The sequence below is a fragment of the Pipra filicauda genome, unplaced genomic scaffold (genome assembly GCF_003945595.2).
Source record: "Pipra filicauda isolate LSUMZ 115617 unplaced genomic scaffold, ASM394559v2 scaffold84_size4826128_pilon, whole genome shotgun sequence".
Lineage (NCBI taxonomy): Eukaryota > Metazoa > Chordata > Aves > Passeriformes > Pipridae > Pipra > Pipra filicauda.
Genome location: NW_024105031.1, coordinates 4394843 through 4413985, shown reverse-complemented (window position 1 = coordinate 4413985; position 19143 = coordinate 4394843). Strand labels below are relative to the sequence as shown.

Sequence of the window (19143 nt, the reverse complement as noted above, 5' to 3'; positions counted from 1 at the left end):
TATCTAAAGGAGGATGTTAGGCAGAAATTGCATTGTCCTGTATTAGAAGGTTTTTTGAGAAAGAAAACAAATTCTACTGTGTTTATGGCAAGTGCTCCAAAAAGAGCACTTCCTGTAAGCTGGCTTATCATTTGTAGATACCAGTTTTTTGCTGTTTGAAAATGAAGTTTTTTATGTCTGTTGCTGCTGGAGTTGAAGTTTTTTATGTCTGAAACCTGATAGTACTTATATAACAATATATGTATAGTTTCCATCTTCATAGAATCATAGAATGATTTGGGTTGGAAGGGTCCTTAAAGATAATTCAGTTCCAATCCCCTGCCATGGGCAGGAATGCCATCCACTGCATGAAGTCTTCTTGCATTTGAGTAATGTTTTGTTTTCAGAGTAGTTATTGCAGAGTTACTGATTTTTGCATTTTTCTGTTCAAGAGGTTGGTCTGAAGTTTACCTGTTTGGAAGAAGAAAAACATTGAGTTGTTCCTTTTAGTAACAGACTTTTTAGTTCTCGTGTAGTTGAATCATTGGGGCCTCTGGTGGTCTAGTGGTTAGAGTGCCTGACTCTCACCTCTGCGACCCGGGTTCGATTCCCGGCCCCCTGGGCAGGTGGAGCTCGTCAGCCTTGGTAGGCAATCCACCTAAGAGAAGGTCACTCTAAACAAACCTACGTCCTGGGGACCTCACTGCCACTGTCCAAGCTTTGCTCGGCCCCGGCAGATGAACCTCAGGACTAAAGGGTGGGCTCAGTTCAGCGCACGCTGTGTCTCACCTAAAAATCCACTGCGCAGGCTGGAAGGGTTAATGACCTTTCCCAAAAATCTTCACTCACGAAGACTGGCCATTAGTTGAATCATTAATTGAAGCCTTGGTTTTAAGTTTCAATTTAAAGTCTTTTGTGGAAAAGACACTCTTCAATGTGTGAGGGTTTTATTACATCAGTAAATATTAAACATGAACCCAGAAGAAAATGCTACCCAGAAAGAACAAAATTACTGGAAATCATATCTCCCTTAACAGTCCCAATTTTTTAATTATTATTTCCATATTTAGATCTCGGAATTTTTTGCTTGTTCTGAATTTCAGTGGCATATTCCTTTTGATGTTCTTGGCATACTGCTCTCTAACCCTTAACCCATTTTGAGGAATGGAAGGATGAGAAAGACTTTTGGATAAATTACAGCTGATGCACTGACCACACTTAAGTCACTTTAATTAGTGTCTTTTAACGTATATATTGGCTTGGAGTTTTAACGGTTTATAAGTTATAAAATCCCTTTTATAGTTTGTAGTTACTATCATATTTATGGTTTATATGCAAGAGTCTAGAATTTTAAGTGTATTAAGTTTTTGAAGAGTTCTGTTTGAGCATTTCTGAAAGAATATTGTCTTTTGGATACCATTGCTGTTGAATATCAGAAGGGATCCAGTGCAATGTACTTAGTAGTTCTATAAATGTCTGTCACTTGTGAATTCATATGGAATTATGTTAAGTATGTACATCTATGTGCTCCACATAGTAAAATGCTGCATTCTTGAGTGGTATGGTATGATATGAAGAAAAAGAATTATTTTATTTATAATTGTAACTTTTAAAAACCTTTCCCACTGCACATTATCTCTAGTTGTTATTTTTAATCTACCCATTGTTTACTGATTTAGCTGAAATTTCTTCATTGTTAAAAGAATGCAGATACTTCTTGAAACTTGTGGCAGTTCTGTTGATGTAATTTGAATTAGCTGATGACAAACTAAGAAAAAATAATATTTCTTCTAAAATATCTTCTTTGTATTTTCTTCATTGACTATTTTTGGTATGTATGGTATACTTGGCATTAGATCAAGATGAAAAGACAATAGGGAGGCTAGATTTTTTTTTAAAAACATATTTCATAACCATTTCAAATTTTGCTAGTGCTCTATAGGTTAATTACATTTTAAACTTTGCATTATTTAGGAACTTGGCAGGACACCAGGAGATCAAGCTGGAAGGATGATGGAAGGACAGATTTCACAGCAGGCGTTACATTTTCGCAACCCGTATTCAGAGGAAAATGGACCAGTTCCTGCAGTGCCAAGTCGACTACCAGTACTGCAGTATGGAAACCCTTATGCAATTCAGGAAAGAAGAGGTAAGTAAATTTCACACACCTCACCCCCAGTATAAATTCTCCCTCACTGTTTCTAAAGCAGTGCCTCATTTAATGCAGGTTTAAGTACCAACAGTCTTTAGACTGTTTTACAGAGCCTTTAAGTGCCTTTATTTTACTGCTTAGAATCAATAAGTTACAGTTTTAAACACCTTTGGAAAAAGGTGATTTCTCTCCTATTGTTTTATATTACCTAAATAAAAAATGTGTTTAACCCTTTTTAAAGGTAAGGTTGAACAAAGATGCCCTAATTAATTTTTCTTCAGATGGAGCAGATGGTGCTTTTAATCCTGATGAGATCCAAAGACCACCTGTTAGAACTGCCTTTTGGGAGCTAGAAGATGATGTAGTGTGTAGCCAGCCTTCACGCAATCTCAGTCGGCCTGATGGTTTAGAAGATCCTGAGGACAGCAATGCAAGTTACCTTTTTTATTATTTTTTTTTCCTTGAGAAGTTTACTAATGAGTTGTCAAGAGTTTCACATAGGTTTTCAGTATCTGATAAGCCTGATTTACTATTATGTAAATCCAGAACTGATTTTTGTTTTCCATGAAAAATGTTTTAGGTGAATTTTGCTTGCTTTGAAGGAGAAAACTCTGCACATCTATTTATCCTATTTATCATACTTGTTCCCCTAATCTCTTGAGTTACTGACAGCTTGTTTTGTTATTAGGACAGTAACTTCTTAATCTTTTTAAGTACTGAAGTGGAAAAATACAAGTAATCTCAACTCATGATTTTTCTCATGTGTGGTAGAATGAGAGCTCAAAACATAACCATGTCTTACTCATTTTATAATATGAATGTAGGAACTAAATTGTAACAAAACAAATAAAAATGTAAAGGATTCAGATGCCAGTATTTTCAGTTAAATGCTGAATGTAAATTGGTATCCTATTAGATACTACATTCTAATGTATTAATCTTTTGTTTTCTGCAAATCTGCATTTATTAATTTCCATTTTGAATGCTTTTTGCTGTTGGACATGTATTTGGAAGAGCTAATTGACTCTTATCTAAAACTGATTAAACTGAAAGTGATACATTTTCACTGATTTTTTTTTTTTAAGGCTTTGTATGTTTTAAGTGGAAACTGGTTAGCTTTCTTTTTAGTACAGTTAACTGCTATATATATTCTGGTATAAAAAATTGACTTCTGTAATAAACCGGACTGTATGTCTTCATTTGAACAGGAACAGACCTATTACTCTTTCTTATTCCAAGTACTCTTGCATCTTCAAAAATATTAAACAAGAAATACTTTTCTGCAAAGTATTGTGCTCTTTGCAAGTACAGTGGTATCATGACCTGTTTCTCATTTAGTCTAGTTTGCCACATTTAATTGCTATTAACCTTTGCAGAAACCGATCAGTGTTCAGACAGGCATGATTTTAGCCCTGGTGCTCAGCACCTATAATGGAGAAAAATGTATTTCTCCCTCCTACCTTTTGCTCCCAATGTCCATTACTGTGAATAATTAGAGAAACTGTCAGAACTTTTGCAGCCTGTTCAAGATCTAGAATGTGAGCTTAATGCTGTTCCCCACCTTCACCTCACATTTCGCATATTTAATCTGATCATTCTTGACGTAGCTATTACATCTGACAAGCTCTTCTCTTCTTTAGTCATCTGCTGCAGTTTAATTAGCAGGGTGTTCTCTCTGATCTATGTGCTTTGCCCTCTTGCAAACCCAAGAGAAACAGTGCTAGAGTCTTGTGCTCATTTGCAGACACATCTTGGATTTTTGTAATGAGGTGGAATATAACAGGCTTAAATAAAGTTCAGCTTGAGAAAAGGTGCCTTTAAATCAAATAATTTGTGTCTTTTTTAGTTGCAATTGAGAATCAGTTGCTTTCTCCTTACCCAGATAGACTGTATATGTAGTGTGCAAATTTACCTGGAAATGAGAAGCTGCAGGAATCTTTCTAGGAAGACTTAGTAATATGCCAAAGATAAAACAGTTCTAAGGCAGGAGGTAAAGAAATAACCACGGGAAACTTCCACATATATAAGTGATTCATTATAAAGAAGAGTCTGTCATTTGTGCAGAAGAAACAGCAAATATAAAATAATAAATATGAAGGGGTTGTAATTTCTTGGAGTGTTTTTTAAAATAAGCTATTAAAGATGTAGTTCTCTGCATTTTTCAACCAGCAGGATATAGAGCCTTTCGCTGGAGGAAGATTCCTTCCCATAAGAAAAGGACTAGTAGGCTTGCTGCTTTGCTTAAAATAACACCATTGTATGGACTTCTGCCATCCTGGTCTCCACATTCCTATTACTATGTGTAATATTAGTTTAAGAAATTAGGAGTGTCATAGTCACTTCCACCACGTCATGGCTGTTTTGGTAGTGATTTACCTGTGATAATGAACATGTCTACTTTATTTATCTAAGATGACAGATCTTTTGAACCATGAAGAGGGGGAAGTGACTACAATGCCCTTAATTTCATAAACTAATATAAGACAAGATGTGCAAATGCATCAGAATTTTTGTGCTGTTGTGTTCCAATTTTGTTTCTCCCAAAACTTTGTTCCTTAGGAATGGGCACTTCCATGTATTTGGTTGACATAAAAAAACATCAGTTCTGTATGACTTGAAGACGTTCCGGAATCTGCATAGCTTTGGGTTTTGGAACTCCTAGGGCAATTAAAGTGTGATTTCTGAGAGGGATAAGCTGGTCTGTGTTAATCGTGCCAGATGAGCACGCGCACAGTGGTGATTTTGTGTGGAATAGCCGACTTGCCGCACGTTCCTGCCGCATCTACTCGACACTAACTTTCCATTTGCTCATGTTCCCGTAATTGACCAAAATGTAATCATTTGGAGCAAAGAATTTCTAGCAGTATGGGAGAGATCCATAAACAAAACACACACACACACACACATATATATATATTTAATACTGAAGTGTGACTTCTAGAAATGTAGTTCTGATTACACTTGGCAGCAAGCCCAGAATAACTATCTTGAGACTATTAAACAATGTTGTTAGTCGCAGTGAATTTGTGGGGGATGGAGAGTGTAACCCCTGGCAACTGAGAACCAGGTCAGGATATTTTTTGAGATGACTCCAAAATGGCCTTTCTTCTAGCAAAAAAACCCACTATGCATTATTAGCAATTGGCTGACAGGGTCAGATCAGGGGGACATAAAAGGAGCAGTTCGTATCCAGGTACCTCTTGGGAGACCAGACTTCTTGCAGAGAGGTCAAGGGCCCAAAAAGGAGTGAATTCGATTTTATTCCCACAGCAGAGCTGAATCCCAGAAAGAAAATGTTTGTGCTTTTCTTCCCAGTGTACCTGCACTACATGTCAGTGATGTGTCTGTTCATTTGTCGTTTAAGGCCTAAGATGGGCATCACATCTTTACTGCTGCTTGTTAAAATGATCTGTAGAACTTGGGGATGGGGATTGTTCAAGTCTGTGGTTTTGAACTGTGTCACACAGCTTTTTAATTTCTGTTTGGCAATCCTGAAACTGCTTACAGTAGTAATTACGAAAGCAGTGCTTGAGACAAAATTGGTTGGTTTCGGTAAAGCTGGGCGAGTTGCACATATTTCTGACAACTAATGTCTGGCTTTCCCTTCTTCCTCTTTTAATGGCAAACCCCCTCTTTTTTTACCATGCTTTAAGTGTGTAATACTGTATTTATCTATATGATTCATTTAATCAGTGGAACTCACTGTGGCAGTTTTTTAAAGAGTCAGAGGTACAGTCCACTGATAATATTGAAGTCGTGATGTTAAAGGCATCCTTTACAATTCATTAACGTAATTATCCAGACTTCTGAGTTCAGAAGGCCTGGCACTTGTTATGCTACATAACCACAGTTCCAGCCTGCAGATATGTGGTATCAGTTGCTTTTCCTGAGGAGCTGAGGCGACATATCAACTGTGTTATATCACTGCAGGGCACTGTAGAGGTTTCGGACTAAGAATGTGCAGCCATGTCCCTGGTCATCAGTCTGGACTGCAAGAAAGATGGCCCCAGGTCTACACGAAGAGCAGATTGAACTGTTTCTTTCTCAAAATCTGTAGTATTGGCCTCCATCCATGTAACTTGGATGACTGAACCATGGGGTCTCAAGAGTAAGCTGATGCCTGTGCTTAAAATATAGCATAGGCAAAGCCATTGAGGCCTGGTATCCCAGCAACTGTTGTCAAACTCCCCTAAAGCAGCTTCAACTAACCTTCTTATTTTGGCTTTTGAGGCTTCAGGGGATGATGGTTTGTTTTACCAGGGTAAACACAATGACCGGTGTTTAAGTGTCAGGTTGAAAAGCATGTGTGACATCATTTATAAGAATATAAGAATAAAGAATGGGTGGTTGGTTATCCTAGCTGGAGAAACTGGGCACTAAGTGACTGTGAGCCAAGATGAGTAGGATCTGCCCTCCCTTTATATAGTTCTCCCTTTTACACGGAACACTTGAGAGTTTTGTCCATCTGAAATGACAGAAATAGACAGCTGTTGGAGTCCAATACAATGGGACCTTCTCTGTGTTTTCCAGAGGTTCCAATTTACCCCAGGGCAGTGTATGAAATTTTTTAGTTCTTGGTGACTGTATACTGTTTACTGTTACTTGTAATTAGAATAGCTTGGAAGTACTTTCAAGACTAAGATAAAGTTCTCATTGTTCCTGTTTGACCATTCCTTGGTTACACAGTAACCTCTGTAACATGCACTATGAGGTCAGCTAAATACAGAGACATTTGCATTCTTCTGGTTTGGGTTAGGCATCACAGAAGGTTAAGAACTGATCTTTACAACTTGGACAAGAGAAAAAGTACACTGAAGAGACAGACTTTCCATATCTTAACAGAGTAATATCAGTACATACGTAGTATTGTCATTCTTATACGGTGCCCAGGTCAGAAGCTGCTATAAGGAACACACAGTATGATTTTTACAGTTAATTGAACTGGGTCATGAGAAAGCTGTAGCCTTAGGATATTCCAAACTTAAATGTTACTTTGGCATGCGCTTGCCTTTTGTTGAAGCAGGTGGTGCCTGCAGGGCAGCTGTGTAGGAGAGCGCAGGTGTGCTTGTGTAGAGGAAAGCATCGTACTCTTTTTCAAATCAGTTTCTCACAATGGAACAAGGAGTAATGTTATATTTGTATGTGGTAGGGTATCACACTTGCCAGAAGCTGAAAGAAATGACAAAAGATGTAAACAATTTTATCTTGGCAAATGACTAGCAGTAAGGAAAATGTCTTTAAAAGAAAAGGGGGGGGGAGTGTTTGTACTGGACAAGTAATTAGATTAACTAATGTTAATTTGGCCAGTGTTTGTAGTGGAACTGTGTTTTTGATGGAAGATGCACATTAATTTTCTTAGTTAAGTTGTGGTTTGCTTCAGTCTGGTATTCAGCAAATTTGTCACGTTTTTGTCAGTATGTAAGCTGTAGCAAATTGTGGCACAACAGTACTTTAAATAGTTTTTCTTCTTTAATACATCCACCTGTCCATCCTATCTCTTTCATGACAAAAGGAACAATTAATATTTTAAAACTCATATGCCCTTTTCACTGCAGGTGCAAAGCAAGCAAGTTAGACTGTCTGTTGCTAGCAACTGTCAGAGCAGGCCCCACTGCCTGCTTAATGGAAATGTTAAATGGTTGAAACTAAACAGGTGTTGTCAGGAGAAGAAAATTACTGAGAGAATTTCCCCATACTGCCCTGTTTACATTAACTCTTCATAAGGACAAAGTACTAGCCTAAAAATGAAATATGTTTGCATATGCATACTAGTTATCTGTATAAAACATACAGCACGTGTGCTGTTATGTGTGGTCCTTTGCACACCCATTTTTGTAGATCAGCTAAATAATTACTAACTCTTGCATTTAAGGTGTCTTCGAGATGAAAAGGAAAATTATCTGGGAGTTGGGAGTTCCAAAAATCTTGGTCAAATGTACCTGTATTTCCACCTTGAAATGAGTTGGTTTTGTGCTGCATTATCTAATTGCAGAATAGAGCCAAGATGCACAAAAGTAAAATTTGTGCTGCAAAGATTACAAAGCGAGGGTAAATTTCATCTGTATTTATGCTTGATAACAAAAATGCACATGGAGGAGGTGAAAAAAAAAAAGCTGGTTGTAGGGGTTGTTCTTTAAAATACTTTTCTTTTTTTCAATAGGATGATGACAACACTGTACCTTCTGCTCCTGATCCTCCAAGTCTTCTCTTGCGTGAGCGTGGTACGGGTTTCTGCTTTGATTCCAGGTAGATGTTATCTTTTATTGGTCTTTAAGGGCATGGAGAGGTTTCTACAGAACTGGATTTTTTTTATTTTTTTTTTTTACTCAAGGGTAGGGGGTGGAGGTGAAAAATTACCAAGCGTTTTCAATGAATGTTTGGTTTACAATTAACTGGCAGAGAATATGCTGTGAGACTGGGCAGGCTGTTTGTGCTATACATTACTTTGATGGAATTTGGACAATTTTTTCAGTAAATGAATGAGTAACTTTTGTTTTTTCTCCTCTCTTGCCAACCTAATTGTGAATCTAAGTTTAGAGCTTTTATAAAGTGTTATGTTTGCTAAGAGCAAGCATTTATGAGAGAGAGAGTGGCTTCCCATGAAACTGTTTGGCCATTAAGGCACTCAATAGATTTGTATTCAGTGGTAGCTGGAATTATGTCAAAATTATGTTGCTTTTAAAATGCCAGGTTATTTTGGAATTCCTGTGTAAACCCACTCTTAACTGTATTGAGTGCTTTCAGCAAAAACATTTAAATTAACTGTTTGATACTTAGATACAAAGTTCGCTCAAATTTAAGTTGGTAGTAAAGCTCTTAATGTCCGTGGCAGCAGGATCCTAATTTTAGTTTTCAAAAACAGGTTAAATAACAGTTTCCTTTCTTCTTTTTTCTTTCTCTCCACCTCCTCCTGAAGTTTTGATGTGCACAAGAAATGCCCTCTCTGTGATGTGATGTTTCCACCGAACTACGATCAGAGCAAGTTTGAGGAGCACGTTGAGAGCCACTGGAAGGTGTGTCCCATGTGCAGTGAGCAGTTCCCGCCCGACTATGACCAGCAAGGGTTTGAGAGGCACGTTCAGACACACTTTGATCAGAACGTATTAAATTTTGATTAAATACTTTGTTTTGCAGTGTAGCTTAAAAACCCACCACTTCTGAGTAGTCCACCTATGGAACAAAACCAGTGCAGCTTTCTGTAACAGTGCAAACTTCTGATTAAAAGCTCATGTACTCTAATGGGAGTGGCAAGTCGTGGCTGTAAGCTGCTATAGGGTTATCTTCTCTCTCTGCCTAACATTGTACTAAAGAAACCCACAAACCTCCACCTTATTGTGTATGTAGCTATTTCTTCCCCTACTTAGTGGAATTTCTAAGGACACAGGAATGACTTAGCCTCAGAAAAAATGAGACCAGCTTCATGGTGCTCTTCAGCTACATTTAAAAAAGGTCACCAAAACACCCGTGGTTTCTCTTAACCTTGATAACTGAGGTACCATTAAAAATGTAATAAACAGGTGTTTCTCCTAGCAAATCCATGTAGTTTTTCTGAGTAACACTTAAATTGGAAAGTTACATTACTTACCCTATGAAAATAGAGTTTTCTAGTACACTTCCGAGATCTAGATGCATGTACTGTGAGATTCCAGGCTTGCAACAAAAGGAATGGCAAATACTTCAGTTTTACATATAGAATGTTTGCCTTAAGGGATAACACTAAATGAGGTATGTTATATTTTAAGGCAGTGTTTTTGAGTTGAATGAAACTGCTGTGCTTAAATGCCTAAAAGTAATTGTTTAAAAAAATAATTGCCGTTATGTTTCATTCAGTAGACAATATTGTTCTGTTTTCACAACAGTGAATTGTGTTCCTTTTGGCTTACGGCTTTTAAAAACCTTCTGTGTTTTAACTTTATGTATTTCTTTCCAATAAGTAAAAACATGTGTGTATATCTAAACATTTTATATTTACTTTAACTGTATTAAGTAAATTTGCTTTCCACTTGTTGTACAGTAGTCTTGTTACATTAAAAGCAGAATTATTCATGGAGTCGGTGGTCCTTTTTTTTCTGCTGCTCATTTTGAAATAAAACAGAGCGTAAACTTTACATAGAGTAAATGGTGATTCAGCTTGTTATGCTCCTCACATCTATTTATGTTCTTTTTTTTTTGAGAGGGAGACTCAGGGATTAAGGCTCGGAGTAGCTTCTGTTGTCTGCAGTTCCCTCATGAACATGTGTGATATCCTGTTCTATGTAGGGGTTTTTAAAAACTGCATGACATGGCAGCAGCTGCTCATCAGTGCTCGTGTGCCATTTGCAGTCTAAAGATTTTTGTAACTCTGAACTTCATGTTGATGATAGCCGAGGGTAAAGCAAGGAAGTACTGAAAGAGCATTTTGTCATTTTTTTCTTACTGTAACTCAACAGCACATGAAAACAGTTAGAACAAACTCTAAGAGTTTGATGATACCTAAGTAAAATAAACAAATAAAAGACTATACACAGCCCAAGAACTTAACTCTTTAGGATAGGAATGAGGAACGAACAGTGTTCTTAGGTCAGAGGCAGTTTATTTTAAATGTGATTTGATTTACATTTATAAGCAGCTTTCCTGACAGGAATTCTTTAAGTTGCCTTCAGTTCTAAAACAAACCTCTGTCACTTTCAAACTTAAAGTACTTTGTCCCCAACAAAACATATGAAAATATAATTTAAAGCACACTTTTCACAGACACAGTACAATACATTCACTATACACAGTATAACAAAATAGTCCCATCTTTACCTGTTTAATAATACTGTCACAATGAATAGGTAAATAGAAACTGGAATTTAATTTTTATAGTTGAAAGGAATTTACATGCAACAATGACATTTTACAACTGTTTAGCTGTTGACCGAACTCGCCCAGCCTGTAGTTCTTGCACTAGGAGCAGAGCCAAAACATATTTGTTGGCCAGATCTGTTGCCAAAGCTGCAGAAGGTGGGAAGTGGCCTCATGGGGCCTTGTGTGTACTAGTAACTCTCATGTCTGGATCATCCTTTAAAACCAGCTGACAGCACTGCTGTCACAGTCACCTCTCTGAGAGCTGAGAGTGATGTTTCACTTCACTTGGGCTGTTCTAAACGCTTCTTCATTAGGATGATTCCTAAGTGTTTTAATGAGACTTTTACTCTGCTGGAGAATAGGTAATTGTCATCCTTACAAAGTTTTCCTTTAAAGCTCTGGAAAAAAAAAATAGAGAAAGCTCATTCCTCCTTTATGTGAGCTTTCTTTTGCACTTAAAAGAACAGGAACTAAGCCAAGGCGATGACTGTGTTAACACGGAGAGTTCCTCCCTAACCCTTGCCGGGCAAAGAAGTGGTTCAGGCCAGGGCAGGTGGAAGGTGCCCACCTCTGCTCCTGGCCAGCTGAACTCCAGGAATAGCACTTGTGAGAGAAGAATGCTCAAGGCAGGATGGCAAGCAACAAATGTTCAGGTATGGTCCAGACACGAAGCGCTCTCATGTTGGCTTTTAAGTCAGTCTCTGACCACCTGCTGCAAGAAGCACTTAATCTTCAGTAAGGCTCATATGTCATATTTCAGCAAAATTAATCGTAAAGCTAAACAGACACATCCAAATGGAATGCGGTGACCTACAATGAGAAGCAAAAAATGCACAAAGAAAATCTCAAAAACACAAGAAATGTGAGGGAGAGGCATTGGAACTCCCTTAGCACAACTAACGGACCTCCTTAAATCATGCGCAGAATTTTTCATTTTTATTTGCAACCACAGGCACATGCTCGTACAGTAGTTGCAAGAATTGGCAACACATAAAACATTAAATCTGTTGGCAATAGAGAACTACAAAGTGCTTCAAAACTTCATCTGAGATGAAGATAATTGTTTCTCACACACACATAAATTTGCACTTAAGTATTTCCAAGTGTCTTTTTAACAGATAGTTCAGGGGTAAATATTTAGTTGGACTGGGATATTGGTCCTCAAAAGTTTGATGGGCATGAACATAATGTGACGTCTTGTACAGAGGAAAAAAAAATAATTGCTAATGCTAAAGTGATTGTTTACTATTTTGAATGGCAAGGTTTTCAGCATTTCAAGAGGGAGGAAAAAAAAAAGATTTGCAAGATAATATAAAATACAGCAAGCACACCTTTTTATGTATGTTATTTAAGTATGAAAATATTTTTTAGCATATTATGTTAAACATTCTTTCTTATTTATATTTCCATTACCTAAAAGACTTGCTACTCCACTGATAACTCCGTTATGTAAGGCATGTTAACTATAGTTTGACGAGGGCGGTACTGTTTTGGTTTTGCACACACATTGACAGATGCATCGAAAGTCTTCATCACGTTACAATCTTGAAAGGATGTCAGTGCCAAGCTCTCCTCCTCGCACTCCTGTTCAACACGTCAGTACAACTAAATATGCAATGTCCCCCTAGTTCTTTTGTTTTGTTTTGTTTTGTTTTGGAGAAAAATGTTCTGAAGAACCTACAGCTTTTTTAGCACCTTAAAGTAATGAAAATGGGTATGATGATAACATGTGCAAATGTACAAAATCATTAACTCTACAAAGATACATCATTCCAAAATTACAGAAAATTTTAAAGCATGCATTTAATTTTTTAAAGGGTTGCTGAATGCTTCCCCTGAAAAAGGTGGCTGTTCTCAAAATCAGCAACTGCTGGTGAGGATTTCTTGGCACATTTGTGACCAGCATGTTATTGCTGCATCTTCCTGATAATCTCAGCAGACACGGGGGGATGGAAATTGATTGTGTGGTGCCGCAGGCCCTGAGCTGTCTTGTAACTCTTTCCACAGCGACATTTGAATGGTTTGCGTACACGGATTTGCGTCCTGTGGCCGTTCTTGGCGTGGTACTTTATACCATTCACATTCTGTGAGTGAGAAAGTAAAACGTTAGTGGATGAGATCTGACAATGGCTTGGCTTCCAGTTAAAACCCAAAAATGGATCACGGCTCTGGGCAAAAATACAGATTGCTGGAAGCTCCCCCTGGGTGTTACACATGCACTGTTCCCTCAAGGTACCAGGTGGGACAAGGAGAAGGATCTGTGTGGTTCTAATGTACAAAATTTACCTACCTGGATTACCCTTAGGTTAGCTCAGTTGGTTAGAGCGTGGTGCTAATAACACCAAGGTTATGGCTTTGATTCTTGTATGGGCTATTCACTTAAGAATTGGACTTGATGATCATTGTGAGTCCCTTCCAACTCAGAGTATTCTGTGAAATCCTGATTTTTTTCTCCCAACGCACAACACTTTCTGAAGAATACCATTTAGTGGGCTCACACATGGATGTTCTTTGCTTCCTGACATCTTTTTCATATAGCACTGACAAATCTTATTCAGAGGTTTGTTTACAAGCAAACAAAGAATTGGCATGAAGACTGAAGTCACACTTCTTCAAAAAGCTGAGGCTCCCCCCATGGTGGGTCTGTTCTATTTTGTGTCATTGTTTCTAGATATGTCTTTAGGCACCAGCAAATTCTGATAGTTTACACATTGCCTCCAAAGAATTAACTGCAGGGAATGCTTAACTCCAAGAGTTACACAGGACACTTAAAAAATAATCCAGAGAAGCCATCTTCAAAATAGCTATTGTTTGGGAATACTCCACAGCTAAAACTAGAGAACTGATCCCCACTTGAGCAAAACACAGCACCACAACATACACCCCATTACACAGGAAAGGGCAGGAAACGAGCCACACTTCTGCCAGATCAACCTAAAACCTTACTAGATATATATCAAAATAATTCCCCTGTCTTTCTTTTCCCATATTTCTGGCAAAACTGGAAGAAGCTATTGTGATCTCAACAGCTGTTGTGATACAGCTTTATATATATACTGGAGTCTCCCATCTGCTCCTACTAAGAGAGCTTGGATTTTTTGATTAAGGAAAGGAAAATTGTCTTTCATTTGAGTTTCTCTGAGGATGAAATCAAAGAAGATACCAAGACAACTTGTGACAAAAAGAGACAACTCCAAGGCTATACTCTGTCCTTGTTGAAGTTTTCAGATACATATCTCATATTTTTTTTTAAAGTTATTAAAAAGAAAAAGCAAAAATCAGTTAACAGCTGGATATTAATTAATGCACTACATTACATTTTAGGGATTTCTTCTTTGCTGAACTGTTGCCTGATGTTACACACAACAGAAAGTCCCCTTGGCTCTTTAAGCAACAAGTTCAGTTTTATTGATGCACAGCTTACAGTAAGTGGAAACCCCAGCTTGGAACTCACAGAAAAAGTCTCAAATATCCAAGCTGGAAAAGGGGAATTATGGTGCAAGACTGCAAGCAACTGCTCTGCCCAAAAATTTGTGCTCCTCTCCTCTAAAGCATCCAGGCACTGAATCCTCACTTAAAGTTGCAAATCCAGCCCCTGAATTGTCCTTTACACCCTTAAAACTTCTGAACGACTCCTGCACAGCTGTCTCCTGAGATGTGGGACCTGAGAACCTTCCATCTCCAACACAAACAAGACATAGGAATATGAGCCATCAGTGCAGGTTATATCTGGGTGCACAGCACTCAGAAGAGGCAGAAAACTGTACCACCACAACTGCAAAAGCACATCAAAGCTACACATCAGCCTTGAGAGCAGCAAAATGAATTCTCTGCAAGTAATCTGAGATCCAGAGGCAGATTTTAGATGGTTTTGTACACAGTTGCAACTTCCAGCACCCACTCAGCAACAGGATTATTAGGGTGGAGGAGGGCAAGGAACGTCACTGGCTGATGAGGACTCTCAAAAGGCATCTGTCAACATCTGAGTACCCTTAAGGACTGCACCTTCAAAAGAGGAGAAAATCTGGGGGTGACCTGCTAAACTTCTGCTGCTGCAGCGAAGTTTTAAAAACAAAGCTGTCCTTAAGCCCTTTTACCCTATAATAACACTATTTTCCTAACAAAAAACTGTTTAGACTTTTAATTTTTCTGTGAAACCACTTTTAGATTCTTTTGAGTTACTATCAATTGCTACAGATGCCATAAATCTGCAATCACAAATATCCTCGCTGTTCCATCCCAATGGTACTCTTCTGATACAGATTTTTTAACGATCCACTCAGCTCCTGTACACAACATGCTTTGATGAAGGGGGAAAAGTACTTTCAGGTAGAAAAATTTAAGGAAATGCTAAACCAGAAACCTATGTGGGATGAATTGGGCCATGGAAGGTTTGATAAACAGTCAACCACGCAGAGCATGAGGAGCTTGTACAACATGAAATTTGACCTGTACTCCTGTCTAAGAGGAAACTGTTGTTAGAGTTACAGTGGACTCTTCAGCACTTTTTCCACTGCTGCAATGTAAACACTTCGTTGTACGTCTGGGCTGAGTTTGTTGAGGTACAGCAAAGCCCACAGCCAAAGTCATACATCACTTTTATTGCTCTGGTTACTCAGGTTGCTCACTATTTACTCTCACAAATGATTGAGGAAGAAGATGGCAGTAGAGAAGGGCAATCTAAAATCTTAAACAGAAGGAAACAATTATTAACCTGGAACAAGATCAGGAGGCGATAGAGAATTTTAGAATGGCACTGCCTGGTTTGCACGAACACAGGGGCTCTTGCTGGGCAGGGCCCCTTGCACAGCAGGACTCACAAAGACGCTGCACTGCAAAGAGCCTGCAACGCTCCTCAAGCAGGAAGAGAGACGGCAAAAGGATGGGTTTTTTTTGGAGATTTCTTGTTTCAGCCTTGGACATTCATATAATGTTTTTGTACTCCTGGCTCTTCCTCTTGAAGTTTTCTTGGCGGGTCCAGTTCCTCTGTTCAACTTGCAAACTCTGGCTTGCTCCTTTCTTTCAAGTAAATTCCCTTTTCCCCCCCCTCTTACTTCAATATTCTCCTTCCCTAAGCTCTGCTGAGTCTCACCACTCTTAGATGAGCCTTCCTGTGGATTTTCCCCACCTGACAGGCCTAGGACCCTCATCCCAGTACCTCCAGACAGAGAAGCCCAATGCCTTGGCAGTCTTGGAAGGTACCACTTCTCCTCTTGCCCAAGGCCAAAAAGAAGTCACGCATATAAGCTACATTTTGTATGCACAGAAATCTATTATTCTTTTATTACTGTATTTGCACAAATTAGAAACATTAGGACAAATACTCTAGGATTTTCTCTATAGTAGTATATATGCATTATTTGTGAGGTTTGTTGTATCTATCTATTCTGTATCAAACTTCATTTGCTCTTCGGATGTTGCCTGAATAAGCTTATCTAAATCATATACACATTTTGAATATCCTTCTCTCGAGCTGGAGACCACTCGGGTGGTATTGAATAAAAGGAAAACTAATTGCCACATTCATAAATCCCCATTTTAGTTCCTACAGGTGGTATTTTGCAAAGCACGATAACTACTCAATACCCACACATTTCTGGACAGAGCATCTAAATGTGGATGTAAATCCAAAATCTGGTGAGGGTGAACTCCACAGAAACAGGGATAACACCTTTGGGTTCCTTTGAATCATGCAGATGGTTTTCTAAAAATCAAATTGCAGGCAGCAAACACAAATCACAGTAAGAAGAAAAAAAATCCATAAATAGAAAACTATAAAATAATTATAAACTTCTTCTCTAAGTCATAATTAAAGAAGAAAGCAAGCTTCAGAAGTTAGTTCAGAGGCTTGTGTTTTAAGCATCTAGAAGTCAGTGTGCTCCAGGTTAATTTAGCTGTTTCTGACTATCCCATGAACAAATTTATGTATCACTAAAAAAAACCCCTGTGCTTTTTGTCTCCCCTCGGAATCTGTGGCTCCTCAAGAAAATCTGTGCCATAGTCTATAGAGAACCAATATGTATTATAAGCAAACAATTTTTAAAAGAAAAAATGAAGTTCCTGAAGAAGAACTAAATGTTTGTGACTTTATTTGCACTGCCTATGGGAAAGTGCCAGGAGATAACTGCTGGGCAGGAGGCCAGCAGGGTCTTCTGATACACATCTGGGCTTGTGTATAAACATGTTCTTATTACAGTTTCCATTGTCCGCCCCAACCCATTCCTTAGGAGTATTTGTTGTACTCATTCCTGTCTTATTTACCTTTCCATAATGACTTTCCAGGGCAGAGGCCATCTTTTATCCTTGTACATTGTTTGCAAAAAGGTGTCCCATCCCTACTGGGTCCTGTAAGAAGCACTCTAATACAAATAACATCTCTAAAAATACCACTTCTGCTCCTCAAACGTACGTCACCTAAGGCCAGACAAAAGAAAACTGTGTATTTCCTTTCCTCCTTGCTCCCTAAAGGAATGCATCCTTTCTCAGCCGTAAAGTGAGTCTGGCAATTACTGTATGTACATGTCCGTGTTCCTGTTTGGAGCACTATAATTGTTTTACTGTCTTGACTGTGATTATCCAATACCCACCAGAAAATCCTAGTGCTTTGATCACAGGACTCCCTACCCAGGCTCTGCAAATAATTCATCTGAGGAGGGGGTTAAACAGAAGGAAGATAAAGAGGAAACAAGAAATGCAGCTGACACGAAGCTGAAAGGAAGGAAACAAAGATAAAAATGTAAAAAGGAAAAAAAAATAAGCTGAAAAGAAATAGGGAGGAAACAGAGCCCACAGAAAAGAGAAATGAGGTGAGGCAGAGTTTAAGGAAATGTGTTTTCCTATCAGGACTAAACAGAGGTGAGTCTCTCAGGAAAATACGGTACTTTTTATTTGCTGCTGCTCTCTGTCAGCCTCTGTAGGGGTCGTTAATTTGTTCCCTGTCCCACTGCTCTAACATTAATGGTGTACAAGACATCCCTTATAGACAGTCCTCACACATTTGAGATGAAGGCAGTGAGATAGCAGAAGCAGGCACAAACAGCTTGCTTATTTGGGCAATAAAAAGACAGAGGGCTGGCAGTCAAACAGAGAACAGACAGGATATAGCAAATTACAGGGTTCTCCTTCTAGTCTTTGCCATTAAGTGAATGTTTTCTGCAATGTATAGATGCCCTCTGGGCACAGCAACTTCTAACAATCACCATGGCTTGTTTGCTTCCTGAGCTAGGGATTTAGCTTTTATACCATATGCTTTGTCTGGCACAGCTTCTACCGCACGCAAGAAAAGTACTGATCTTGAATAACGTGGATATATCTGCTAAGCAATACTTGCAAGTAATCTGAAAACATCTTTCCCTCTGCCCTGGCCCTGGAGATGGTGTTCAGTTTTTCCTGTAACTGGAGAATAAACACTACGTAGTTCAGGATAATCTCTGCAAAAAGACTTCTATGTCACTAAGAAACGAGTACGCTGCTTGTGTAAGTATTGTTAATATTAAGTGATCTGTACAGGAATCTGAGTCTTGTGATTTGCTGCTGTGGGAGCTGCCACCAGCCCAGAGCTGCAGCTGCAGCATCACTGAAACACATTTTCATCCACAACATGGTTTCATGCACAGTTTATTCATTCCTGTCCTAACAGTTTTAGCTGAAATGCTATTGGGTCTCCTATGTTTCTATTTCATATTTATCTTCTCTTTTAAGTCCCTACTTGTCAGTTATTTAAAGGAGAAGCCATAAAATAGAACAAGTATAAAACCGACCCGACCACTGCAGCTTTTTCTAGGGTATAAGTCAATTTTCCAGTAGTTCATGCAAAAACGTCAGAAAATTACTTAGAGAAAGCATGCTAATACGCTATTTCTGTTCCCAAATGTGAATGACTAGAGAATACCATACTGAAGTCCAAGCTGTTCAATACAATTTCATCTGTCTCTGCACTGATTAATGTGAAGCAACACTCCTGTCCCTCACAACATCACAACACGTGATCAACATCACAGCATCAGCCAGCTCAACGTTCAAATTTAGAAATGTTTCACTTTCATAAAAAGATAAAAATTTCTCTTGATGGAGAGTAATTAAAGAAGGGGTGGGGGGTCTGGGGAATTGTTTCCCAGCATGTCATGCAGTTATGCAAGCCCTGCACAAGGGGTCATTGATGGCTGTAGAGATGGGTCACAGGG

The 19143-nt window shown here is 38.6% G+C and overlaps 2 protein-coding genes across 7 annotated transcripts in view; one reads left to right on the top strand and one right to left on the bottom strand.

Annotated features, from left to right (window-relative positions):
* Positions 1–10181, top strand: part of TAX1BP1 (Tax1 binding protein 1) — a 53041-nt gene extending 42860 nt beyond the window's left edge. For all 6 annotated transcript variants that reach the window (XM_039390623.1, XM_039390621.1, XM_039390619.1 and 3 more), the window contains 4 exons: positions 1954–2128; positions 2413–2561; positions 8292–8377; positions 9048–10181. In XM_039390623.1, coding sequence (XP_039246557.1) covers positions 1954–2128; positions 2413–2561; positions 8292–8377; positions 9048–9249 — 612 coding nt within the window. In that variant the 3' untranslated portion in view covers positions 9250–10181. The remainder of the gene's footprint in view (positions 1–1953; positions 2129–2412; positions 2562–8291; positions 8378–9047) is intronic.
* Positions 10182–10683: 502 nt separating this feature from the next.
* The window catches only part of JAZF1 (JAZF zinc finger 1), a 191887-nt gene continuing 183427 nt past the window's right edge, over positions 10684–19143 (bottom strand). Inside the window, exon 5 of the mRNA XM_027723782.2 lies at positions 10684–13044. Within this exon, the coding sequence (XP_027579583.1) occupies positions 12868–13044 (177 nt within the window). The 3' untranslated portion in view covers positions 10684–12867. The remainder of the gene's footprint in view (positions 13045–19143) is intronic.